The sequence below is a fragment of the Cydia strobilella genome, chromosome Z (genome assembly GCF_947568885.1).
Source record: "Cydia strobilella chromosome Z, ilCydStro3.1, whole genome shotgun sequence".
Lineage (NCBI taxonomy): Eukaryota > Metazoa > Arthropoda > Insecta > Lepidoptera > Tortricidae > Cydia > Cydia strobilella.
In genome coordinates this window covers 45,243,425-45,267,098 of record NC_086068.1, presented here as the reverse complement: position 1 = coordinate 45,267,098, position 23,674 = coordinate 45,243,425, and the positions used below count along the sequence as shown (strand labels likewise).

General features: G+C 38.2%; 2 protein-coding genes across 4 annotated transcripts in view; both read left to right on the top strand.

The window, feature by feature from the left end:
* Positions 1-6,326, top strand: part of LOC134754812 (mediator of RNA polymerase II transcription subunit 14) — a 51,514-nt gene extending 45,188 nt beyond the window's left edge. For all 3 annotated transcript variants that reach the window (XM_063691196.1, XM_063691197.1, XM_063691198.1), the window contains 4 exons: positions 375-545; positions 4,656-4,913; positions 5,104-5,234; positions 5,497-6,326. In XM_063691196.1, coding sequence (XP_063547266.1) covers positions 375-545; positions 4,656-4,913; positions 5,104-5,234; positions 5,497-5,617 — 681 coding nt within the window. In that variant the 3' untranslated portion in view covers positions 5,618-6,326. The remainder of the gene's footprint in view (positions 1-374; positions 546-4,655; positions 4,914-5,103; positions 5,235-5,496) is intronic.
* An 11,534-nt stretch (positions 6,327-17,860) lies between these two features.
* LOC134753773 (uncharacterized) overlaps positions 17,861-23,674 on the top strand; it is a 53,938-nt gene continuing 48,124 nt past the window's right edge. The window contains exons 1-6 of the mRNA XM_063689712.1: positions 17,861-17,982; positions 20,277-20,454; positions 20,993-21,121; positions 21,511-21,637; positions 22,703-22,766; positions 22,845-22,938. Coding sequence (XP_063545782.1) covers positions 17,917-17,982; positions 20,277-20,454; positions 20,993-21,121; positions 21,511-21,637; positions 22,703-22,766; positions 22,845-22,938 — 658 coding nt within the window. The 5' untranslated portion in view covers positions 17,861-17,916. The remainder of the gene's footprint in view (positions 17,983-20,276; positions 20,455-20,992; positions 21,122-21,510; positions 21,638-22,702; positions 22,767-22,844; positions 22,939-23,674) is intronic.

Below are 23,674 nucleotides of genomic sequence, written 5' to 3'. Positions count from 1 at the left end.
TGTTTTGTTGTTTTTAAACAAACTTAAAGCAAAAGTTTCGTGTAAAGATATTTCGGAGACGCCACCTCGAATCTGCGAGTTCCGCCAGAGAGCAACGATGCCCCATGTCGGCTAATATATGAGGGTCACACGAGGGTTATTATTTAGCAGTCACTGAAATTGTCAATAGATTCTGTTCTGCTACTATGGCCCCAAAATTTCCTACGCTACTGAGATGGTTCATGAAGTTATTCTGGTTGATGTAGTGGATGAATTGTTATAGTATGGATGATGGTGTCTGCGTGAGACTGATTTGTATTATTGTTGACATACAATGCGTCACACGTCCCATGTGTATGTTCTGAGCACATTTAAAGTGAGCGTTGTTTGAGCAGTTGACGATGGTGAGCGCGGAAGCGACGAGCCTGACGTTCCGGTGCGAGGGCGCGGCGCTAATGGCGCGCGTGTCGCTGCACCCGCAGCACATGCAGTCGCTGCACCTGCAGCTCACGCCGCTCGACCAGGGCCCGGGCATGAAGCACGAATGGCTCGAGGATGATCTCAAGGTAAACAACACCACCCCACCCCACCCCACCCCACGACCACCTACACCTTCCGCTTTCATACTTACACTGAAAAGCAAAAAAGGTCTACTCGGTTTAAGAACGAGCAAAGTACAAACTGGCAACTTAATTTGGATTTTGAAGGACAGTCGATCTCAAACATTTTTTGCCTTATTACAAAGCATTAAGGTGCAAAAGTGTAATCGTATCTTTGTCGTTGACTGTACCTACCTCCTACCTCACTTATGCTTTGAATGAATGAGTGAGAGTATCTACGTATACAGTGTGGAAAAAAATATGGGCCCTGGAGGGAAAGTACCTTAAAACCTTATTTTCTTCTTCTTCTTCCTCAGCGAGTATGCGCCCACTGTTGGGCATACGCCTCTCCAAAACTCCTCCAAGCAGCCCGATTTGCTGCTTCTCTCCTCCAGAGTGGGCCCGCAATCTTTTTAATATCATTATCCCATCTTGTTGGAGGTCTGTGATCTGGTCTTTTTGAGCGAGGCCTCCACGCTAGAACACGCTTGCTTTATCTTCTATCATCTCTGCGACATACGTGTCCGGCCCAGGCCCATTTCAGAGTTGCAATCCGTCGGCCGATGTCTACCACTTTGGTCCGTCGCCGGATTATTTTACTTAAATTAAACATTCTTTTATTTTGAAAAAGAAACATAACTGCATTCAAAGTTTTTTTTAATTCGCTTGTCTCGCCCGGGAATCGAACCGACTTAAAATTCCAAAAAATAAACACCTCTATTTTATTTTACTAGTCGATACACTTAATGTTAATAATAACATTTCTCCAAGAAACATTAGGTCTTACACTTAAATCGAATATTTAGTACTCAAGAATATTTTTAGACAAGCAAAATTAAAACAAAAATTTAATAAACTGAATGCAGTGTTGGTTCTTTTTTTAAATAAAAAAATGAGCTAACTTAAGGTTAAGGCACTTTCCCTCCAGTGCCGATTATTGTATTCCACTCTGTATATGTGTTTGTATACAGTGTTTAAATTGAATACGGGCGAATATTTAAACGATGGTTAGCATAGGATTTGGACCTAAGAAGTATATTGAGATGGATTTTGCTTATAAATACAATGAAAATTTTAACTATACAAAATAATTCGGCCTGCAATGTAATTAGGGATGTACCGACTAGTTGGGAAAGCCGACTATCCGGCCACATTTGTAGTCGGCGATTAGTCGGCGACTAGTCGGCCAAAATGGCCAATTAGTCGGCCTTTTATTAGTTACATAAACAGCAAATACATTTGATAAAATTTCAATTTTATTCAATGAAATTAATTATACTTTATACCTGTTAAGGGTGCATACGAATATTGTTATTCATATTATATTTATTTACATACAAGATATATACAGTGGTACTACGTAAACGAAATTAATAACTAGCTTAAATCTAAAATAGGCCCTTGAGGCATTGTACCAAGGATGCTGGCGGCATTACCCCGCTGTATCGCAATGCTGATACATAAGTTGTGCGAGAAAGCCTCCAGCTCTTCGGTCACCAGTTACGTCAACCAGACGCTTCGCGATTTCTGCAAACAACTTATGCGCGCTGGGACCCCATGGACCTAGAGTTTCAACTCCAAATGGAACGAAATGATACTCTCTACCGAGGCTCTTATATTTATTACGTTTTAAAATTTCGGCGCTTTCCGCCGCTCCGCCCGCTTTTACATTAGTCCGTTGGAGGTGGGACGGTGCCAGTGTGTCTACGTAGGTAGCATCCCACACCAACATCCGTCCCAAGCTCCAAGGAACCAAGGACATCCCATCGGGCCTCTTGCCATCATCTCTGATAATGCCAGTCGGCTCTAGAAGAGCAGGTACATTGATGGTGGCAAGAGATCGACGGATTATGTCATTAAGCGACGCATGTCTTGAAAAACGGCCGGCACTTTTTTGACAAGATAATCCATGGTGTCCCAGTCGGTCCACGTCCGTGCCACAAGAGCATATGTGTGGCGTACACACCGAAACCCCGAGTCGCAAACCAGTCGCCAGTCTAAGGGAGTCCGGATCCAAGAAAGTACCAGTATTAGGCGAAGGATGGGAATGTAGCCAGTAACCCGCTTCCCGGGCTCCGACCGCCAAAAGCCTCTCATATTATTATATTATATTATATTATTGTATTATTTTTATCATATTATTATATTAAATTCATGTGTAGGGAGTAAATAGATAGATTTATTTGTTTCTTAAAGAAAAAGACACAGTACTTTATTCAAAGAGATCCATCCAATATTATGTAGTTGGTTGCAATTACAAACGTTTTATTACAGTGCCTATGTAATTTTTATTATTTGAGGCGCGCGGGTCTCTTAAGGAAAGTCTATTTTGCTCAAAATGCTCAAATGGCAATTGGCTTATTTATGCATAAAGCTTGTATTTGAAGGAAATATTTTTTATTCGAATATTTGATGCCGTAATATCTTGTAGCATATGCATTTCCTTGGTTAAATTGTCATTTAATTGCTTAAAATGTGAAATAAAATGCATTAAAATTACGCGCAAAAAGCTAAAACGACGAAAGAAACAAGAAAATTGTTTTACAAATGCATCCTAACTTAGACATAGCTGCTGCAGTGACCATCTGAATGTAAACTTTAAAGAGAAATAATGAATTAATGATTTATGAATTTGGCCGACTAGCCGACTAATCGGCCATCGGAGCGCCGTTTAGTCGGCTAGTCGGCCAAATAAATAGTCGGTACATCACTAAATGTAATACATACAACACACAAGTTACGCGATACGAGCTTTTTAAACAGTAACTGTCAACGCTTGTTGGCAGTTACTCTACCGCTCGGCGTATCGTCGACGATATAATCGACAGAGGAACGCCCGCCTGAGCGCTCGCACCGCACGTTTCCCGCGCTTACGCTTCGAAATGCCGAAACCACGTAATTATTGTGCAGTAGATGGGTGTAAAAGTCAAAAAACAAAAGAAAATTTGTCGTTTTTTAGGGTTCCTTACCCAAAGGTTAAAAACGGCACCCTATTACTAAGACTCCGCTGCCGCTGTCCGTCTGTCACCAGGCTGTATCTCATGAACCGTGATAGCTAGACAGTTGAAATTTTCACAGATGATGTATTTCTGTTGCCGCTATAACAACAAATACTAAAAAGTACGGAACCCTCGGTGGGCGAGTCCGACTCGCACTTGGCCGGTTTTTTCATTTCCGAGAGACGAAGAAAGGTGAGTAGTATTTTAAATCTATCTTTATGAATTTTGTCACTATTTATTTCTTTGAACATAAGTAGATAAATCTTAAATTAAGGAGTTTTTTGAGTCAGGTATTATAAGTGTTGTTTTTAAATATTTGATTGACTAATATAAAATATGGTTGATTCGCAACATTCGTTTTATTACAATAAATAACATAAGTAACAGTACAACCCTAGCGCATTCTTACGATGACGCGTTGGCACGTGGCTCGCACGGCGAGCAAGGCAGTCTCGACTCTTTGTGCGCATACTTATGGTACATTTCTTCTCGTCCTGAGCAGCAGGTATTATTATTAAGATTTTGTAGGCTATTATAGCGTAGGTATTTTCGCTTTTGTATGGGAATGATGTATCTGTTACGTAGTAACTATTTATTAATCTGTGGTCAAATTGTACTGGTAACCATGGTAACTCCAGGTTTAACCGGTTAACCCCGGGTTAGTGAATGGTGCAAGTGGCCCTTAATGTTTGTAGTACATTGTTGCTTGGTAAATTAATAAAATAATAATTACGGGGTCATAATTAAGTGTAACTTAAAAAGCTTCTTAATTAATGATACAGATAAATTGTATATCTGGTTTAATTTATTGCCCGTATTGGATTTACACACTGTATAAATGGACATATTACACAAGTGTGTTAATGATAATCACACTAGTTTTGGTTAATCAAGGTTTACCGCTCTTTATGCACGCTGCGCTCCTGTCCCTCGAGGAGAAGCGATACAGACCTGACGGACAATCTCGTGCCCCTTCTTACGGGGCCTACTATAATATATTCTCTATAAATATACTTAGTTAATAGTGATCGTTACAAGCAAGCTAATCGTGTACATATGTTGATTGTGGTGACTTGAGGTGATGCAGAAGTTCTTCGAGGTGCGCGTGTGCGTAGCGCCGTACCGCGCGACGGCGCTGCAGGGCTGGGGCCGCACTTGGGGCGCGCCGGCCGCGGCGCTGCCGTCGCTGGTGGCGCTCATGCGCGCCGACCTCGAGCCCGTCCAGCCCGCGCTGTGGCAGCTGCAGTGGGCGCTGCGCATCCCGCCCGCCGCGCCGCAGCTCGTGCCCACCGGACACCCAGCCGTGCTGCTCGCCAAACACAAAATACTATTCTTTGTGAGCTTCTCTTCCCTTTTACTTATACATTACATTTTATTCTTCCATTTTAATTATTGACCCTCTAAATTATTTCCCAGTTCCGCAGTAGAGTTCACCTTGGTGCGCATTATAGAGAAATACATCAAAATACCAAAATACAATTTATCAATAATCACTCATAATTTTCTATAATTTAATAATAATTCAGATCTGCCTGACACGCGGCGAGACGCAGCTGGTGCTGCCGCTGGTGTACGACATGCAGTCCAACGTGACGCAGCTGGCCGACAAGCGCGATTCGCAGCCGCACCTCATCGCGGTCAACCTTCATCTCAAACGGTAAATTACATATTTACAGTTGCACATTATTTTTTATAGTACCTTCCTGTCAATTTACATATAACGCGCCATTCGGAGACCCTGATTCCTTTAATTAGGGCTCGGATAGACTGTGCCTAAACTCGCTTGCGAATTTCGTAATATTGCCAATTCAATCGAACAATCAAATACCTCATCGAGGGTCTCAAGAATGAGGACAGGTCCATAGACGGTAAAGATACAGTGATCCTTAATACAGTCGTTTGTTTGTTTGTTTGGACAGGTTCAGCGAGTTTAACCAAACGCACGGCGAGTGCACGCTGTGGCCGGCGGTGCGCGACCTGCTCACCAACTTCACGCTGCCTCAGGAGGCGCCCGTGGCCGCCGCGCCGCCGCCGCCATAGCTGTTGCTCGCGCCGGCGCCGCTCGCCTCGATGCTTTAACGCCAGCGCCGACCCACCTGCACTGGCTAAAAACTAAGCTTCACCTTCTACTTTACACACGGATTAAATATATCACGCTCCAAAGCTTACGCTGACAGATCGAATGATATACTGAATACATGACCGAGTGTACTTAGATTAGATTCATTTATTTCTCATTGAAAATGTACATTATATTTTAAAATAAAATGCATTCACACAAAGATCGTCGCAATACAATATCAATAATAATAATTAAGGATCGAATTTAATAAATAATAATAATCTACAAAATAAAATATTTAATGTTTGTTAATAATTTAATCAAGAGAATAAAACAGTAAAATGTCATTATGTATAAAACCACTTTCTATAAATAGATAGGTAAACAGTAAAAATCAGTCAAAATAATTATGAATATAAAAAATACCAACAAAAAATACATGTTTAGTTCTTGCACCACTAACTACTTCTCGTATTTCTTTTTCTATTTGGCAGCAAAGAAAGTTTTTGTTGGTTTGGCACCGCCTTCAAAAACTAAGTCATTACCCGGATGGTTATTAATTTGCTTATTATTAGGTATTAATTACTTTTTGGCAGAAATTTGCTTTACGGCGGGAAAGGGACTGGACAAGGATAGCGGGTGGGGTATATAAAAATTATTTTGTGCTTTTCAGTGGGTTGGTTTTTTGAAGGCGGTTCCCTTTTTTTAAAAAAATTATTGAAATTAAATTATTACAGTTTTTACTTATTTTTTGGATTTTATTTTGTTTTTTCTTTTAATTTTTTTTTCTTTTTAATTTTTTTATTTATTAAATTTTATTTTTTACTTTAGTGATTTTTTTTTGTTTAAATTTTTTATCATCTTTTATTATTTATTCATTTTATTTTACTTTTTAGCGATTTATTTGAGATTTTTAGATTTTTAGCCAAAATATTAGTTTGTTTACAGTTAGGTTCCCCATTTAGTTTTGGGCTAGTAGGTACTCCAGTGTAGGCGATGGTCAACCTCGATAATTATTCGCGACGAAACTTTCACGTTTTGGTGCTAAACGATTTGTAAATGTAGTTAGGTATTATGTTTCGTCCTATTGTAACTAAGATTTAGTTTACCTAGACACTCCCAGTCCCACTCCCATTCCAAGTTCCAGGCTCCAGGGCTCTGACTGACTCCGATTCCCACGCCCACACGCACTCCCATTCCCACTACCACTATTTCATCTTATCACAAAATTTCATCTAAATCGGTTTCAGCAAATCAAAGACGATAGGTATATCGATAGCAGCGCCACCTACCGGGTCCAATTGGTTTTTCAAACCATCCATGTATACTTAAACCTTCTTCAGAATGTAACAAACACTTTTCTCAAAACCGAATCAAAATCGGTTCAGCCAAACGCGAGATAATCGCGAACAAACATACATACATACATACACACAAACATACGGGTCAAACTGAGAACCTCCTTTTTTTAAGGCGGTTAAAAAAAAAGTTGATTGATCCATCTTCAATATAGGCACACGACGACGAGTCGGTTAACCAAAACAGTAGATGCCTATGTTTCCACAAACCTGAGTTCCACTAGGTACAGTCAGGGTTCAGCCTCAGCTCTATCTTGGGTACTGCTCTCCCAAATGCTCATCAAGGCGTGTCAGATGTCCAAAACAGAGTGTGCCTATGTTGCACCAAACCTGAGTTCCACTAGGTACAGCCAGGGTTCAGCATCAGTTCTTAGCACCTAGGTGACTCAAAATGAGCATCTAGCTTTTCAAGGAGGGTAGAATATTCGATGGTGTTTAACGTTTTTGGATACACCAAATCTTTTGCAACGCGGTAAGTTTCTTCCACCAACGTCGTGAGGAGTATGGAACGCCGCTTTGTGCCCGCTTTGCCGGTGGTGTCCGTCAAATCATTTGCAAAACACATCGCTTCAAACCGCTCCTTAAAAATCCTCCAATCTTGCGCGTTGTTGTCGAACGTGAGATTGCCGCCATAAATCACGTTAGCGCTCGCCGCCATGGTTTTTAACAATTATTTCACTAGTCTATTACTTATTTTAAAGCGTTAGGTACTTCTCGTCGCCAAATATTGTGTTTGGGATTTAATTATAATTAAAACACTCGGATAGCAATGTAACGGACATGTATTTTACGGCAAACTGACATTTGATATATTTTTACGAGCTACCTATATTTACCAAAATACTACAGTTCTATCTTGGGTACTGCTCTCCCAAGTGCTCAACAAGACGTGTTGGATGATCAAAACAGCGTGTGCCTATGTTGAACCAAACCTGAGTTCCACTAGGTACAGCCAGGGTTTAGCATCAGCTCTATCTTGGGTACTGCTCTCCTAATTGCTCATCAAGACGTGTCGGAAGACCAAAACAGCGTGTACCTATGTTGCACCAAACCTGCGTTCCACTAGGTACAGCCAGGGTTCATCATCAGCTCCATCTTGGGTACTGCTCTCCCAATTGCTCATCAGTACGTGTCGGTAGACCAAAAAAGCGTGTGCCTATGTTGCACCAAACCTGCGTTCCACTAGATACAGCAAGGGTTTAGCATCAGCTCCATCTTGGGTACTGCTCTCCTAATTGCTCATCAAGACGTGTCGGAAGACCAAAACACCGTGTGCCTATGTTGCACCAAACCTGCGTTCCACTAGGTACAGCCAGGGTTCAGCATCAGCTCCATCTTGGGTATTGCTCTCCTAATTGCTCATCAAGACGTGTCGGAAGACCAAAACAGCGTGTGCCTATGTTGCACCAAACCTGCGTTCCACTAGGTACAGCCAAGGTTCAGCATCAGCTCCATCTTGGGTATTGCTCTCTTAATTGCTCATCAAGACGTGTCGGAAGACCAAAACAGCGTGTGCCTATGTTGCACCAAACCTGCGTTCCGCTAGGTACAGCCAGGGTTCAGCATCAGCTCCATCTTGGGTACTGCTCTCTTAATTGCTCAGCAAGAAGTGTCGGAAGACCAAAACAGCCTGTGCCTATGTTGCACTAAACCTGCGTTCCACTAGGTACAGCCAGGGTTCAGCATCAGCTCAGCTCTATGTATACTAAAACCTTCTCCAGAATGTAACAAACACTTTTCTGAAAACCGCAACAAAATCGGTTCAGCTAAACGCGAGATAATCACATACAAACATACGGGTCAAACTGAGAACCTCCTTTTTTGAAGGCGATTAAAAATATACGACTAGGACAGCCTAGGTAATGTCAAAAAGACAAAATTAAGTTAAAATACAATAATAGGAAAAAATAATAATAAAAAAATCAAGTATAATAAAAAATGCAACTATGTATGTCAAAATCTACTAATAGGGATGTTGACAATTTTTTAGAACTATTTTCATTTTATAGATAGACACGTAACTATTGCAAGAAAATGTATTCATTAATTTTTAATAAAAATCGACTTAATTAGTTTGTTTAGTGTTTAAATTTCGCGCAAAAACGCTCCAAGCTGTCACGTGATCTTGATGACGTAACGATGTGATAAAGAAACTGATTACGTGAAAGATTACGTATTATTTATGGTATATTGTACAAAAAAAAATCAGTAAGGTACATATATCGTATCTGAAGGATACAATCTTGATATTTTGTGTCAAAAACAAAACAAACTATACCAACCGATGAAAAGGCGCATTTAAAGGGTTAAAGAGGTATTTCCCGTTCGATATATGGATATTACGTATCATTTTATGATTAATATGTACCGTATCTGCAGTATAGTTCCATAAGTCTCGTGAAATAGGTATTGAAGTAGAACTGTTTTCTCTGAAACTATAAGAACTATACTGTTGAAACTTAGTAAGTAGATGTATTCTGTGAACCGCATTAAGATTTTCATACAAAAATAGAAAAAAAAAATATTCCCCATACTTGGAACGTTGGAACTAAGACTCAAAAAATTCTTTTTTATCAAACCCATACGTGTGGGGTATCTATGGATTGGTCTTCAAAAATGATATTGAGGTTTCTAATATATTTTTTTTCTAAACTGAATAGTTTGCGCGAGGGACACTTCCAAAGTGGTAAAATCTGCCGCCCCCCCCCTTGTAACTTCTAAAATAAGTGAATGATAAAACTGAAAAAAAAACATGATGTACATTACCATGCAAACTTCCACCGAAAATTCGTTTGAACGAGATCTAGTAAGTAGTTTTTTTTTAATACGTCACAAATCGTAAACCGCAATTTACCCTTCACTCACGTTTCACATAAAAAATACATTGTTAAAATTATGTAATGTACGGAACCCTCGGTGCGCGAGTCCGACTCGCACTTGGCCGGTTTTTTATTGATTATCTTCCCTAATAAAGTAAAGCCATAAAAATAAATATTTCAAAAAATACTTATTTGTATCAAAGTAATTCATATATAGCTAGGTGCAAATACTTGGTTAAAATCTGCTTTAAAATCTTTTGTATTTGGCGGCCGAGAACAGGATTATAAAAAGTTAGTTTTCGTCCTAGCTAACTTATGACGGCCGAATTGCAAATAAAATTTATTTAGTTTTCAGTCCTTGAAAAAAAAAACATCTTTATTTGGCTCCAGACTCAAAGTATTGCTTATATTGGAATAAGTTCGATTGCTTCACGAAATTTTCCATCACCGAAAAGAGACTTTTAAATATTAAATAATATTTCGAACATAAATTAAAAAAAAAACTCTTTGGTACGAGCCGGGGTTTGAACAACGGGGGCAATCTGTTGCTATTTGACTAATCTGGGGCTATTTGACTAATTTTTGAAAATGGTTTTAATTGATTGTTTATGACTTAATAATTACACTACATTGATATTTCCGTGAAATTTCCTGTATTAAATATAAAAAAACAATGTTAAAGTTTATTTATTTTGAACGCGCCTTAAACGCTGTTTTTGCAAAGGGGCTAATCACGTGACACGTGTGACGTCACAGGCGAGTAAACTCAGTCAATGACCTTAGTAAATCTTATGGTTTATGTGCATTGAATTGATTATTTCACTGTAAAATGGTATATAAATGGTGTATAGTGCCGCAATGTTCAAGTACGACTATATAAAATCCAGATAAATTGTTTGTTTCCGTTCCAACGAATCCCAAAAAAAGAAAAATGTGGTTAAAACTAGCGCGAAGAGACCCAAAGAGCATTTTAGCGCATACAAATGTTTTTATGTGTGAAGACCACTTCGATGTACCTAAGTAATATTTAACTGTAAATAAGTATGGTAGTTAAAGCAGCGGATTTTGTTGCTAACATATTTAACGAAACAAGATCTAGGTATTTAATGTATTACTACATAACCTCATAACATAGCTCTTTCAGCATTAGTAGGTAGTTAGTAGCATACTTTTTCTTTCAAACTAAATTGCAGTATGGAGATAATATTCTCGTCATCGTATTCTATATATATCGTCGTCGTATTCGTATCATCGAAATCGAAATGTTCGTAAATAAACAATTTCTACGTATACTCACACAGCTGTTTTTACATTTCTAAGTTCCGCAGCATAGTAATCCGGATTATCTCTAAAGAAAAGTGCAACCATTAATGCGTCTATGTCTGGTAGGTTGCCGCTAGCAGCTTTCACATATCTCGGCTCCATTTTGAGATTCTTATGAATATTGTGCTACTAGATATACGGATAAATCGGAATATATCTGAAAACTGTGGAACAATAACTAAAATTAACTAAATACAAATAAAACAGTTAAAACACTTAAGGCAATCAAGAATGTTTACCCGCCTGTGACGTCATCCGAGCGTTGACCAATCACAGAGCGTTCATGTCCCTGAAAAAATTTCCAAAAATATTAAATTTTCTTTCCTTTATTTTCCAAAAACTAAACATAATTTACATTCAAATATAGTGAAATATACTTTTCCCCTCACTAGCTCGGAAAGCCGTCTTTTATCCTTTAAAACAAGCGGGGAAAAACGCATTTTATCCACTAGTGGGGAAAGTAATTTGACCTTGGATGGAGCGTGTTTAAGTAGCTTTTGACAAATAACAAAACGTAAAACGCTCATGATAATGGTTCGTTCGATATTAATTATCATAAATAAATAGTTTGAGCATTTAATAAAAAATACCAAATTTAGCTTTATTTAATGATTTTAAGGCATAAACCTTAAATTCCATAAGAAACTGAATGAAAATGTTGAATGTAATTCTGAACGCACAAGTTAAATCGATGCAATTTCAAAACGCTTCGTCAGAAATGTCAACATTGTTAAAAAAAAAACTCACCGACTCCGACACGTAAAAATACACAACTTCCAGGGTTTTCTGTTATAATATCGTATTATCGTAAAAAAATGAGTGATTCCAGTGATGAAGATTATCGAACGCCTGTGGATGTTGCACTTTCCTCGCTATAGTGAGGGGAAAAGTTTTGTGTTACACACGGGTGCAAATGTATTTTACTTCTCGGGTGTTGAAACACTCGCGGGTAAAATACAACTTTGCACCCTTGTATAACAAATAACTATTATTAGTTTATTATCCTTCAGGATGACAGCAATTCGTTATATATTTTTAATGTTGTCAAATACCCTATTCTACGTTGGTAGCCAACAAGCATACGACCCGCCTGGTGGTAAGCAGTCGCCGTATCCTATGGACGCCTGCATCTCCAGGGCGTTATCGACCCTTAAAAACCTCTGGATTAAAAGTCGCACGACGCTAGTTAGGCTACAAAACGTCTTATTTTAAATATTTAGACCATGTTTTGGAAAACTATTTAAAAAAAGTTCCCATTAACGTTCCTTATTATTTGTAAATACATTGTAACATTGACTATTTGTGGTTTTATTCAAAAATAAATCCTATTGTATGTGAAATAAGAGTCATTTAAAAACATAAATAACAGCAGCCGACAACTAGTTAACACGCGGCCGAGTTTTGTATAAATAAAACTGTAATTAATAACGGATTTTGATACAAACATGGCAAGTGCATTATATGTATAGTCTAAAAATCATAAAATAACAAAGATTTGTCGAATATATTATTCATAAAATCCGTTTGAATTCGAACCACCAGCTAAACTACCCTATGGGATTATATATCGGGATTTTGACAATATTCTTTTCACATCACCTATTCGAAAAGGGCAACTTTTCTTCCCTGCTAGGAGGGATCAAAGTGGTACTTTTCTGTTCAAGGACATTTTGTTGCCAGTATGAAATATTGACACAAAGACATATGAAATTAGTATGCATATACTTAATCGATAACAATTTCTTTATAATCGATTACGTGCATACAATTTTTCTAACTTAAATAATATTTTGTTGTAATTGTAAACAATAAATGTAATTAGCGTATTTTAAATTAATTAATAGCATATTTAAATTAGGTAAATTAATTAATTAGCGTAATATTTACAAAGAAACGTAAAAAAACATTAGTTTAATAATTTAATTTCTATTTTGATATTTTAGGTCTCCTTAAACGCAGCCGTACTTGTCTATGCAGTTTAAAAAGTTTATATTTAAAAAGTTTTGTACAAATATTTCACAAAGCATAATTATGCGGTTCTGTATTGTGTATAAATGTGTAAATACTTAGTTTAAATCTATTACTTTATAATAATATATAAATATGTCATATCAGTCTTCATAGTGTTTTTCAAAAGATTTGGTTCAAAGGGGTAAGAGCTAATTTGTTACCAGAAAAATCTACAAAAATAATGTACTTGATTTTCATTGTATCATTTTAGGTGTTTGCTGCTGTCTTTGAAAATATAGTAGGAACATAATTATGAGCTGTAGGTACTTACTTTTAATTTGTCAGTACAGTCACGTCTGAAAATATCGATACGGACAAAGTGCCAGAAGTATGTACCTATACTAAGGTCGTGTATACATATTTTTGGCACTTTGTCCGTATCGATCTTTGCTTAAAAAAAGAATGTTTTGAAACCTAATACATGTATGTAATTTTCTTATAGGTGATGTAAAAGCAGTATGTGTCACATGGTAGCAAAATTATTTTCACCTTAGGCGTTAACACTTGAATCCCTCACTACGCTCAGGATTCTATTATAGAATCCTTTGCTTTGTTTAGGATTCAATTGTACGCCCTCGCCGTAAATATGTCATTTCGCTCCCTTGTGACACAATCTACTATTTTCTACTCGTCGACTATAATTTGTGTATTACAATTTCATATGCAACACTACAACCTTACTCTTTTCAACGTTGGATAGTCTATGGCACTTCCGACTCAAGCATAAGAATTTTATCGATACGGTTTAGTCAATTATAAAAATTTTGAAAATAGAACTTCATACATTTCGATAAAATATTTCTTGTTTAAGGAGACTCGATTCGATTACTCGACCCAAGTAATCATTTCCCAACTTAACAAGTCGCAAATAGATATTTCCCAAGAGAACGTTATCTAAAAAATATTTGGACATTTCCTTACTTTGCCAACATTTATTTTACCAAATTTTAATTACTCGGAAATGATTAGTTCCAAAGAATACAAAAACCATAACAAAATATGACAAATGTAACAGTTAAAAACATTTTTTTTTGCCAATTTTTATTTGAACGAATTTTAATTACTCGAAATGAGTACTTACCAAAGAATATAAAAACAAAAAAAAACGTGACAAACTATTGTATTTTGTCAATTACTTAGGGTCATTGCGCTAGTTTCCAGCCATGCTCTAGTTTTCGTCCACTTCACGAATTAGCAAATAATATATTTCATTTTTAATTTGCTACTTGCGAAATATAATTTTTATGTAGATAGATATATTGTTTAGACATTAAGGGGTAAGACTATAGCAAAGGGGGGGCCGCTCTTGGGACTTCGAAAATTTCAGTGTAATTTTTTTTTGCCAACATAACACCAAATTTTTATTATTTTGTCGTGTAAGAAATATCAAATGAAGTGTATTTTGTTATGTAACATTTTTCTCTAGGATCAATAATTATGAAGATAGGTGAGGTTGTAACTAACAATAGTAGGTACACTAGACTTATATTGACCGGGATATATAGGTAGACCGTGATTACCTTTTGTATTATTTGTGAGCTCCCGATATTTCGACGCAGTTACATGCATCATGTTCACAATTTCTGCGGTCGCCTAAAGACAATTTTCCCCTGGAAAAACCTGGTGTATACAAAGTTGAGTGCAGCTGTGGTAGTTCGTACATTGGGCAGACCAAACGCACTATTGCCTGCAGAATTAAAGAACACATTGCTGCGGTCAAGAAGAATGACGTTCGCAAGTCAGCTATTGCTCAGCATCTCCTTGAGTCGGGTACAAATCACTGGATCGAGTTGCATAGTCCCAAGGTCATTTCGACAGAACGCCACTATATACCAAGATTGGTAAGAGAAGCCGTTGAAATTCACAAATACAAAAATTTCAGTCGTGAAGATGGGTTTAAACTGTCAAATGTGTGGACTCCTGTGATTTGTTTGTGTAAAAAACCAGTGATATCCGAATCAAACACGCGTAGTGACACCGTGAGTGTAGTGTGTTTGGACAGACCAATGATTGTGAACGCGACCGGACCAACAAGTGTGAATGCGACCGTTGGTAACGTTGAAAGTGAACGCAGCCGACGCGCAAGAATGAGGGTAGACAGAGCGCTGTCTACACAACTTTGACACCCACCCGCTATCTTCAGTCACCCGTGAACATGATGCATGTAACTGTTTGATCGCGGTCAACCTAACACATTTCCTCGCTTCGCTCGTCGTCGCACCTATCTTGCCTCTGCTACTTAAATTTACTGTTTACACATTTTTTTAAACACAAAGTTTTGGGATAGACATAATTTGTCAAGTAGTGGTTTTGCAATAACATTTATAGTCCAAGTAAAACATGTGGGAAAAAACAGTTGGTCTTATAAAAGTTGCTAAGTAACAGTTAGGGAAATGATCATTTGTCGGATTGTAAGTTTGTCAAATGTTTATATGGGAAAGATTGAGTTGACAAACGTGCAGTTGGTAAAGTTTGGTTGGGAAACGAAATTTGGTCAAAAAAAATTCGGTAAAATGAAGGGATCCCGGAATTTATATGAAACACTACCTCACAACAATTTATATGAAATCACCTACTCTTTATGGTTTTATACGGGTTTTAAACTAGAAATTGTTTCCAACAATAACTGCGGCCTACGTTTCTATATTAATCATTTCCTGCTTTATTTCATACATGGTGTAAAATAATTTATTTTTCAACACACGTGCTCAAAACGACATTTTTATTCCACCGATTTTTGGCTCATAATCCTAGACATTAAACACGCGTGCTCTTTCAGTGTATTATTCCACTCGTGCTTTTTCATTATATTATCCGACTGAGTTGAGAAGCTAACTGATTGCTAATAATATGCATGGAAAGGGAGCCTTCTTTAATTGGTCGTACTGGCGGGCACGGGCGCGCCCGACCGCCTGAGCAGTGCGCGGCCCGGCCGGCCCGCCCGCCGAGCCGCCCGCGGCCGGGGCGAGCGAGGGCCGGCCGGCAGTACGAGTATGACAGATGAAACACACAATACTAACTGTTTTAACTATTAAAATTTGATTAATATGAAAGTTTCTTTTTTTTCTCGCAAGTGTGTTGAAACGCGTGTGCATTGGTCCTTACACACATCGGCTTTCTTATTGCGCGCTCGCTTACAGCTCGCGCGCACAATATCGCCTCGTGTGTAATGACCAACTTAGCACACTTGTATCATAATGTAAAATTAAATTTTCGTACGAGTATGAAAGGTATCGCGGGCTGCGGCAGCTCGCGTATCTTAGCTGTATACTTTTGGTTTGTTTACCTATATGATTCTACTAGTTGAAAGTATTATTTTTTTGTCTCGTAGAAACAGTATTGTATACAATAGTGATATAATCAAACTTTTCAATCTCGTACCTTACTTAAGCAACTCAGCAAGCTTCGAAGGTACCGGACAACCCTTTCCGCGATAAAACCCTTTCAAAGGGCGTCACTTAAACACGGCTAACACATTGAAAGACTTTCCCTTTTGAACTGCAAGCCCATTCATACCCCTACCTTTGACTAACCCTTACCCAAAAGCTAACCAAAAATAAGGCTAGCCCTTAATAAGGGCTACCCTTATCTTTAAGCGCTTTTTATAAAGGTTTCCCTTTGCGTGAAAGAGACAGGATTAGTAGTATATATCTACGCTAGTGTATGAAAAGGAAAGAAAATACGTGCCTAGTCAAAGAACGCCGCCGTCGCCGCCGACGATCGCTCGGATTCGAAGTAATGTGTGCTTTATGAACAAGGTAGACGACTTAAATTAGCACGCTTATATGCTAAAAGGGAAGCCCTTTATAAGGCTAACCCTTATAAGCAATATGCAAGGTATTGGTGAGCGGATGATAAGGGTTTTGTAAGGGTATTTGGGCTACCGATTACTCAAATGTTGTAGCTTTATATAAGGGTTTTTATTTAAAAGCAAAATAAAGGGTTTCGTCTGGCAAAGGGTATGGTGAGTTAAGCCTTATGCAATACCCTTATAAAACCCGGATAAGGGATAGCGAGCCGGTCCCTGAGCTTCGTTGCTTAAACACGATACTCGACTGAAAAGCTCTTTTTTATATCACGATTGTATAAAATACTATTTTGAACCCTGAATTGTAGACTAGAAAGTACTCTTTGCTGTTTACCTACTCTTGAACTTCGGCGATTGATAATAAACATTGAACCACTTACTTTATACTCTTTGCATTGAACCCTCATTAAACCTGACATGTGAATGTGTGAAAGAAAGAAAGAAAGAAAGATAAAGCATTTATTAGCACAACATAACATAAGACTAAAAGACTAAAACTAGAAATAATTACACAGAATGAGGTTGCGCTAAATGGTCCTTACTCAGCTTGGTGTCACGGTGTGAGCCAACATGGCACACTCCGCGACGCTGATTTTCAGTAAGGCCCAGTAGATGGACTAGTAAACACAATGTAAAAAATAAATAACTTAAATACAAATAACAATCAAATGACTTAATTAAAATTAGCCTATACCTAAGTCTTAATATGAATGTTCGTGTGTATGTATGTACCAGTGGTATGTACCTATATGTAAGTGTCTATGCGATTTGTGTGTGTGACTAAGTGTGCACGGTTGCCTAAGTGTTGAAAGATTCCTTTATGTTATGATACTGACCAAAGAGTATAATATATGTGACACCTACTATGTCTATGTGTGACACTGACACTGACAGTGACATTATATTATTTTGTTTGGATCGTTTTGGCGTTGCGAAATTAAATCTCAAAATTAGTAATCATGGCACAAAGGCTACCTCATCGTAATTCCATGGACACAATTCTTACATTCGACAATAGAGACAATGTAAGTTATGTCACCAATTGTTAGCATTCTAGTAAGCTAGTAAGGTGCCAGTGTAGGCCATCACCAAACGAAGGAAAAATGGGGGAAATAATCCGTGATTAAGAGTATTTTCACATAGTTCTGGGTAATGGTGTATTAAACAACATACTAAAAGTACCGGAGGGGGATCTAAAGGTCCCTTTTTATAGTTTTTCGTAAATAACTTAAACGGTAGCCCATAGCAAAAAAAACCGCTTTCAACTTTTAGTATGTTGTACATACTAAAATTTGGTAGTGGTTCCGGATCTGAACTATCTCTTCGACCGTTTCCCATAAGGCATAGTACTCGAGGGGGGTTTGAAGGTTAAATTTTTCACTTATATCTTGAAAACTTTGCGTCTTAGCGACATGACTACTAAAACAAAACGAAAGCTGATGAAATTTGCTACAAGTTTTATTCAGTCAAATTTTTCGATATCTTGAATAGTTTTCGAGATATCTATTGAAAGTTTATTTGGGGCTCTAAATTGAATCTTGATATCTACATCAATGAAGCTACTAGGCCATGTTTGGTATCGTTTTCGTATAAATCGGGAGTGCCAAATTCATTTATGGTATCGCATTGACACCATTCCGAAGTAAAAACATATAAACTTTAAAGAAATACCTTTTTTTTTACTCCTCTTCACACTTAAACTGCTCAACCGATTTAGTTGAAATTTGGTATAGAGATGTTTCAAGTCCCGAGACAGGACTTAAGATAGTTTTTATCTCAAAAATCATACTTTGAAGGTGTGAAATTTGGTGTGAGGGGAATTCAGTTTCTTCGCTGAAGTTGAATTCCTGAGGTTAATACTATTTAAGTTTAGGGTTGTAGTTATGTTTGGTATCATTTTTAACTAAATCAAACATGTAGACCAACCCAAATATTATTTAAATCGGTTCAGCGGTTATTGATTCCCCATACAAACTTCCGCCCCACTTTTCACACCCTCAAAGGTTGATTTTGGTTATAAAAACTATCCTATGTACTGTCCCGGGACTCAAACTATACAAAATTTCATCGAAATCCGTTCAGCGGTTTAAGCGTGAAGAGGAGTTGAAAAAAGGCATTTTTTTAAATTTTGTTTTTACTTAGGAATTGTGTCAATGTTGATACCATAAATGAATTCAGCACCCCCGATTTATACGAAAACGATACCAAACCCGGCCTAGCAGCTTCACTGATGTAGATAATCAAGATAAAATGAGAGCCCTGAATAAACCTTCAAGAGCGGATATCTCAAAAACTATACAAGATATCGAAAAACTTGGCTGAATAAAAACTTGTAGCAAATTAAATCACTTTTCATTTTGTATAAGTGGCCATGTCGCTCAGACACATACAGTACCGGCCAATAATATATCAAATAATATATCACCTCCATGTTTTACGGTATAACTTTTTTTATATATTTTTGAGTGACTTCCACATCACTGCTTTAGGTAGTCTAGTAGTATTCCTTTGTACGGGCGATGAGAAAAAGTGGTCTCATGTAATGGTTTTTTCATAGAGGTTTTTTTTAAATGTATTGTTAACTTCATTTTTTTACTAGAGGTTTTTTAGTAATATGCTGAGTATCCTATTGTAATTCACAGTATTTCATTGCAATATTCGTCATATATTTGTATAAAATGATTAAATGACTAGTAAAATATGCAATCTACAAACTAACCTATATTGTTTACTCTATACCAGCTCATACAAAAACACTCAAAGGTGGTATATTATTGGCCGGTACTGTAGTTTCCGAGATATAATCGAAAAACCGAAAAATTGAACCTTCAAACCCCCTCCCCCCGGCACCAGGGTTACGGGCGGGGACTTTTGATATGTTCACCTCCTAACTAGTCCAAACAAAGCTACGAAGTCAAAAATTGTGTTCCTAGCATTTCCCTCTATGCCTTTTTTAGAGCATTTATTTCCTGGCCTAATATACATGATGTCCGAAAAATAGCACGTCATTTCATTTATTAGGCTGGGAAGTATCACGTCTTGGGCACAGCACGGCTAGACGGGAGGTCTTTAATGAAATTTCATACAAAGTTGCAGGCCTAGGCCGGGAAGTGGCTCTTTTTCATTTCCATCTCACATAAGAATAAGAATAATTTATTAACTTAACAGAATATGTACATGGTAGAAGTTGCACAAATGTTGCCCTGGGTGTCCCAAACTAGGCTGAGCCTGTTTTTTGGGACCTACCTAGCCGGTTTTACATAAACCCCTTACTTCCCGGCCTCTGTAGTAATCTACTATTAATCATTGTACATATTAGCAAAGCGAGTGGTCGGTGGAATGGTCGACATCGAACGTGCCTGGCATGGACATGGCGGCAGGCACGGCGCCACGGCGCGACCGCGGGCGGCGGCGCCTGCGGCTCAGCGCGCTTGCGCTCTCCTCCTGCCTCACCATGCACTGTCGTGTCGTAGGACCCGCGCTCACCACCGGCCTCTGTTCGTATTATAACTTATTAGTCTACCTACCCACCATGGTGGGTATAATCTTAAATTTTGACATCCTTTAACTTACTCTCGTCACCCTTGCCTTCTAGGATCGATTTCGTGTAAATGCATCCTAAAGAAGAGCGTTTTGAAAAACTTCGAAATAGTTATATATGGACGGTGTTATTAAACACACTACAGGAAGCGTGCATGAAATGTAACTAGGGGGCAGCACAGGTGCAGTGCAGGTTCACTTAGTGCCAATAGGGATTGGCGCTAAGTGAACCTAAAGGGGCCCACTGACTATCAGTCCGCCAGACGATATCGGCCTGTCAGTTAGAGACAGGCCAATATCGTCCGGCGGACTGATAGTCAGTGGGCCCCTTAAATCCCATTTCAGGTCACTAGGTGGCAGACCCTCCAATGCGTACGCTCTGCACAGAATGTTTTCGATACCTATTGATTACTTTTAAATTTAGGTATCTAACTTTACACGCTGATCACATCTGTGTAACATGAAAAAAAGTAACTGAAACTTGTGACTGCACAGTGTACTACCTGTTCTTGGTTGCGGCGGTCGTGCTCCTAGCCAACCCGCTGCGGCACTTTGAGGTGTATCTTGGTCAGTGGAGCATCAGCGGCCCGGGGCGCGCCTTCCGCGTTATTCCTATGCTTGATGGTAAAGCCTACCACATACTTACCTATTAGTTCCGGGAGTTCGTTATTGTATGGATATTTATAACATTCCTCTTTACAAGCCCGCCCTAGAGGAATTTACGTCCCCTTCCTTGATTAAGTTAAGTCATTTCCCACTGTAGAATTATCGAAACTTGTCAGGCTTTTTAGCCACGTGTTCCACTACAGTATCTCCTACCAACTTAGGGCCAATTCACCAACGACTATTGACGGACTGATCAACAGCCTCTCGGCAGTAAACTATGAAGTAGGTACAATAAGTGTATGTTATTTGGCAAACGTTTTAACGGTGACATGCGGTTTAGTGCAACTGCCCCATAGTCAGTAATACGAGTATAATAATACAAACCTAAATTTTGTATCGCCGTGTAGGTATCGGCCTGGCAATGTGCATCACCTCTATTGTACGTGCAATCAACTATTGTACCATGGCTGCGATAACCATGCTTTACGTGGTTTACTCGACGTCAGATTCTAAACTACCCTTTACTTATTGCAGGTGCGTTACTTACTCCTAAAAACATTTGTAACAACATTTCTAAGAGCATTTTGTAGCCTACTGTTATAATTCGGTTTCTGACTTGTAAAGACAACACAGCTAGATTAAGTAAAAAAAATTGTAGCTATATTTTCTAGGAATAACAATTATTCAGGAAGAAAGCAAAAGTTCTTATTTGTTCAGTATTCTAAATTGTGACAGTAATAGGATATTACTGCAATGTTCGGCCACCAGAGTGCAGGACTAGCCTTATTAGTAAACTATAGAGTAACTTATACCTAGTGTACCAAACGTAGTGGTTATATACTCTTTGACTGTACCTTTAACAGGTTTTTGACAAGTTTTCAGAGATAATAAAATATGGCATTGATGCATCAATTGATGCATGCCTTGAGGCGGTTTGTTTACAGAGGACCTACCGGGAAACGCGAATCCGAAATTTCGCTACTGCCTCTTTATCGCTCGAATATGCAAGTGACAGAGATAACGAAATTTCAATTTTCTTGTTTCGCGATAGACCCTCAGATTGTGGTAGTAGCGCCCTGGCGCCCCCTACGCAGAGTTTCGCGTAATGTTCCCTATTACCTACCTAAAATTCAATAAGGGTGTGGCTATATAAAGGTAGGGACGTCAAACTGAGCCAATAATGCTGTGGCTAAGGATGGGGACGACAAACTGAGCCCACGTACGCAACGTATGCACTTATGCAGTGCATTATGAGATCTGAACCCTGAAATTTTTATGCTTTGAACCATACTTGTCATACGCAATGCAACGCATGTCATAAGTATATATTTCTAAGCATATAAATTTCAGGGTCCAGATTGCATAATGCATTCCAGACGTTGCGTTGCGTGGGCTCAGTGTTGTCTCTACCTTAAGTGTGAAATTGAATTACATAATTACACGGAATCGTTCGCCTCGTGAAAACGATGTCGCTTGTTTGGTAACATCACACTTTAATTGCAACCTTATTTTATAAAAGGAGTGTTAGGTAACGTTAAATCTTAAATTTAAACTTATTACTTAATTATTTATCAATTATCGTATATAACTTGATTTTAGAAATTGGGACTTACAACCGTACAAACCAACGATAGAAAATACTTCAGTCTATGCGCTTTCGGGGGTAAGTATTTGACTTTTAGAAGGGATAAATACACATAGCAGTAACGGCAAATAAATTATATACATATAATAATTACAGAGGCGGTTTATGGAGTGCAATGAAAACAGTAAAATTTGTAGATACACAACCGTGGGGTTGCGCTTTCATGCTTGGCGAGGAGAAGGAAGGTGTTGCATATAATGTTTACTTTGCTATACATTTCATTTGTAGATACACAACCGTGGTGGTTTAAAGGTCCCATTTTATAGTTTTTCGTAAATTACTCGTAAACGGTGGCCCGTAGCATAGTGCACTGCCTTATGGGAATATAGTTCAGATCCGGAAACCGCTACCAAATTTTAGTATGATGTTGGGCATGTACTGGGTCTCCAAAACTGCCAGGAGACAGCGGCGCCGGCCATCTACTTCAGCGGAATGACGTCATCAAAATGACTCCCGCCTCGTTGCGAATATTGCATTTTGCATCCAAACTGTGCATTGCACGTACACGTGTGGAGTATTAGACGAAAGCCAATAAAATATTATATATTTCACTAATACACTATGTACCAAAATATACAACAGTTTGAGAAATTTAAAAATAAATAAAAATGATGAAAACATTTTTTCGATTATTTGGGTTTTTCAACCAAACCAAAAGTCGGACGTTAAAGCAATGTACCTACTACAAAATTAAAGCTGATGTCTCAAGATGATGATGATGTGTGTGTGATGATGATATCAAAATAATCAAAATCAGACCAAAAATGTGAAAATTATGCATCAAAATCACATCACACACACACATCACATGAAAACGATATTTTGGAGTGGAATTATAATTTATAAATTGAATTTATTTGATAAATAAGCAAAACAACGGTTTCGTGTCGTACCTAATCTCCTCCTTTGAAAGTCGGTTAAAATTC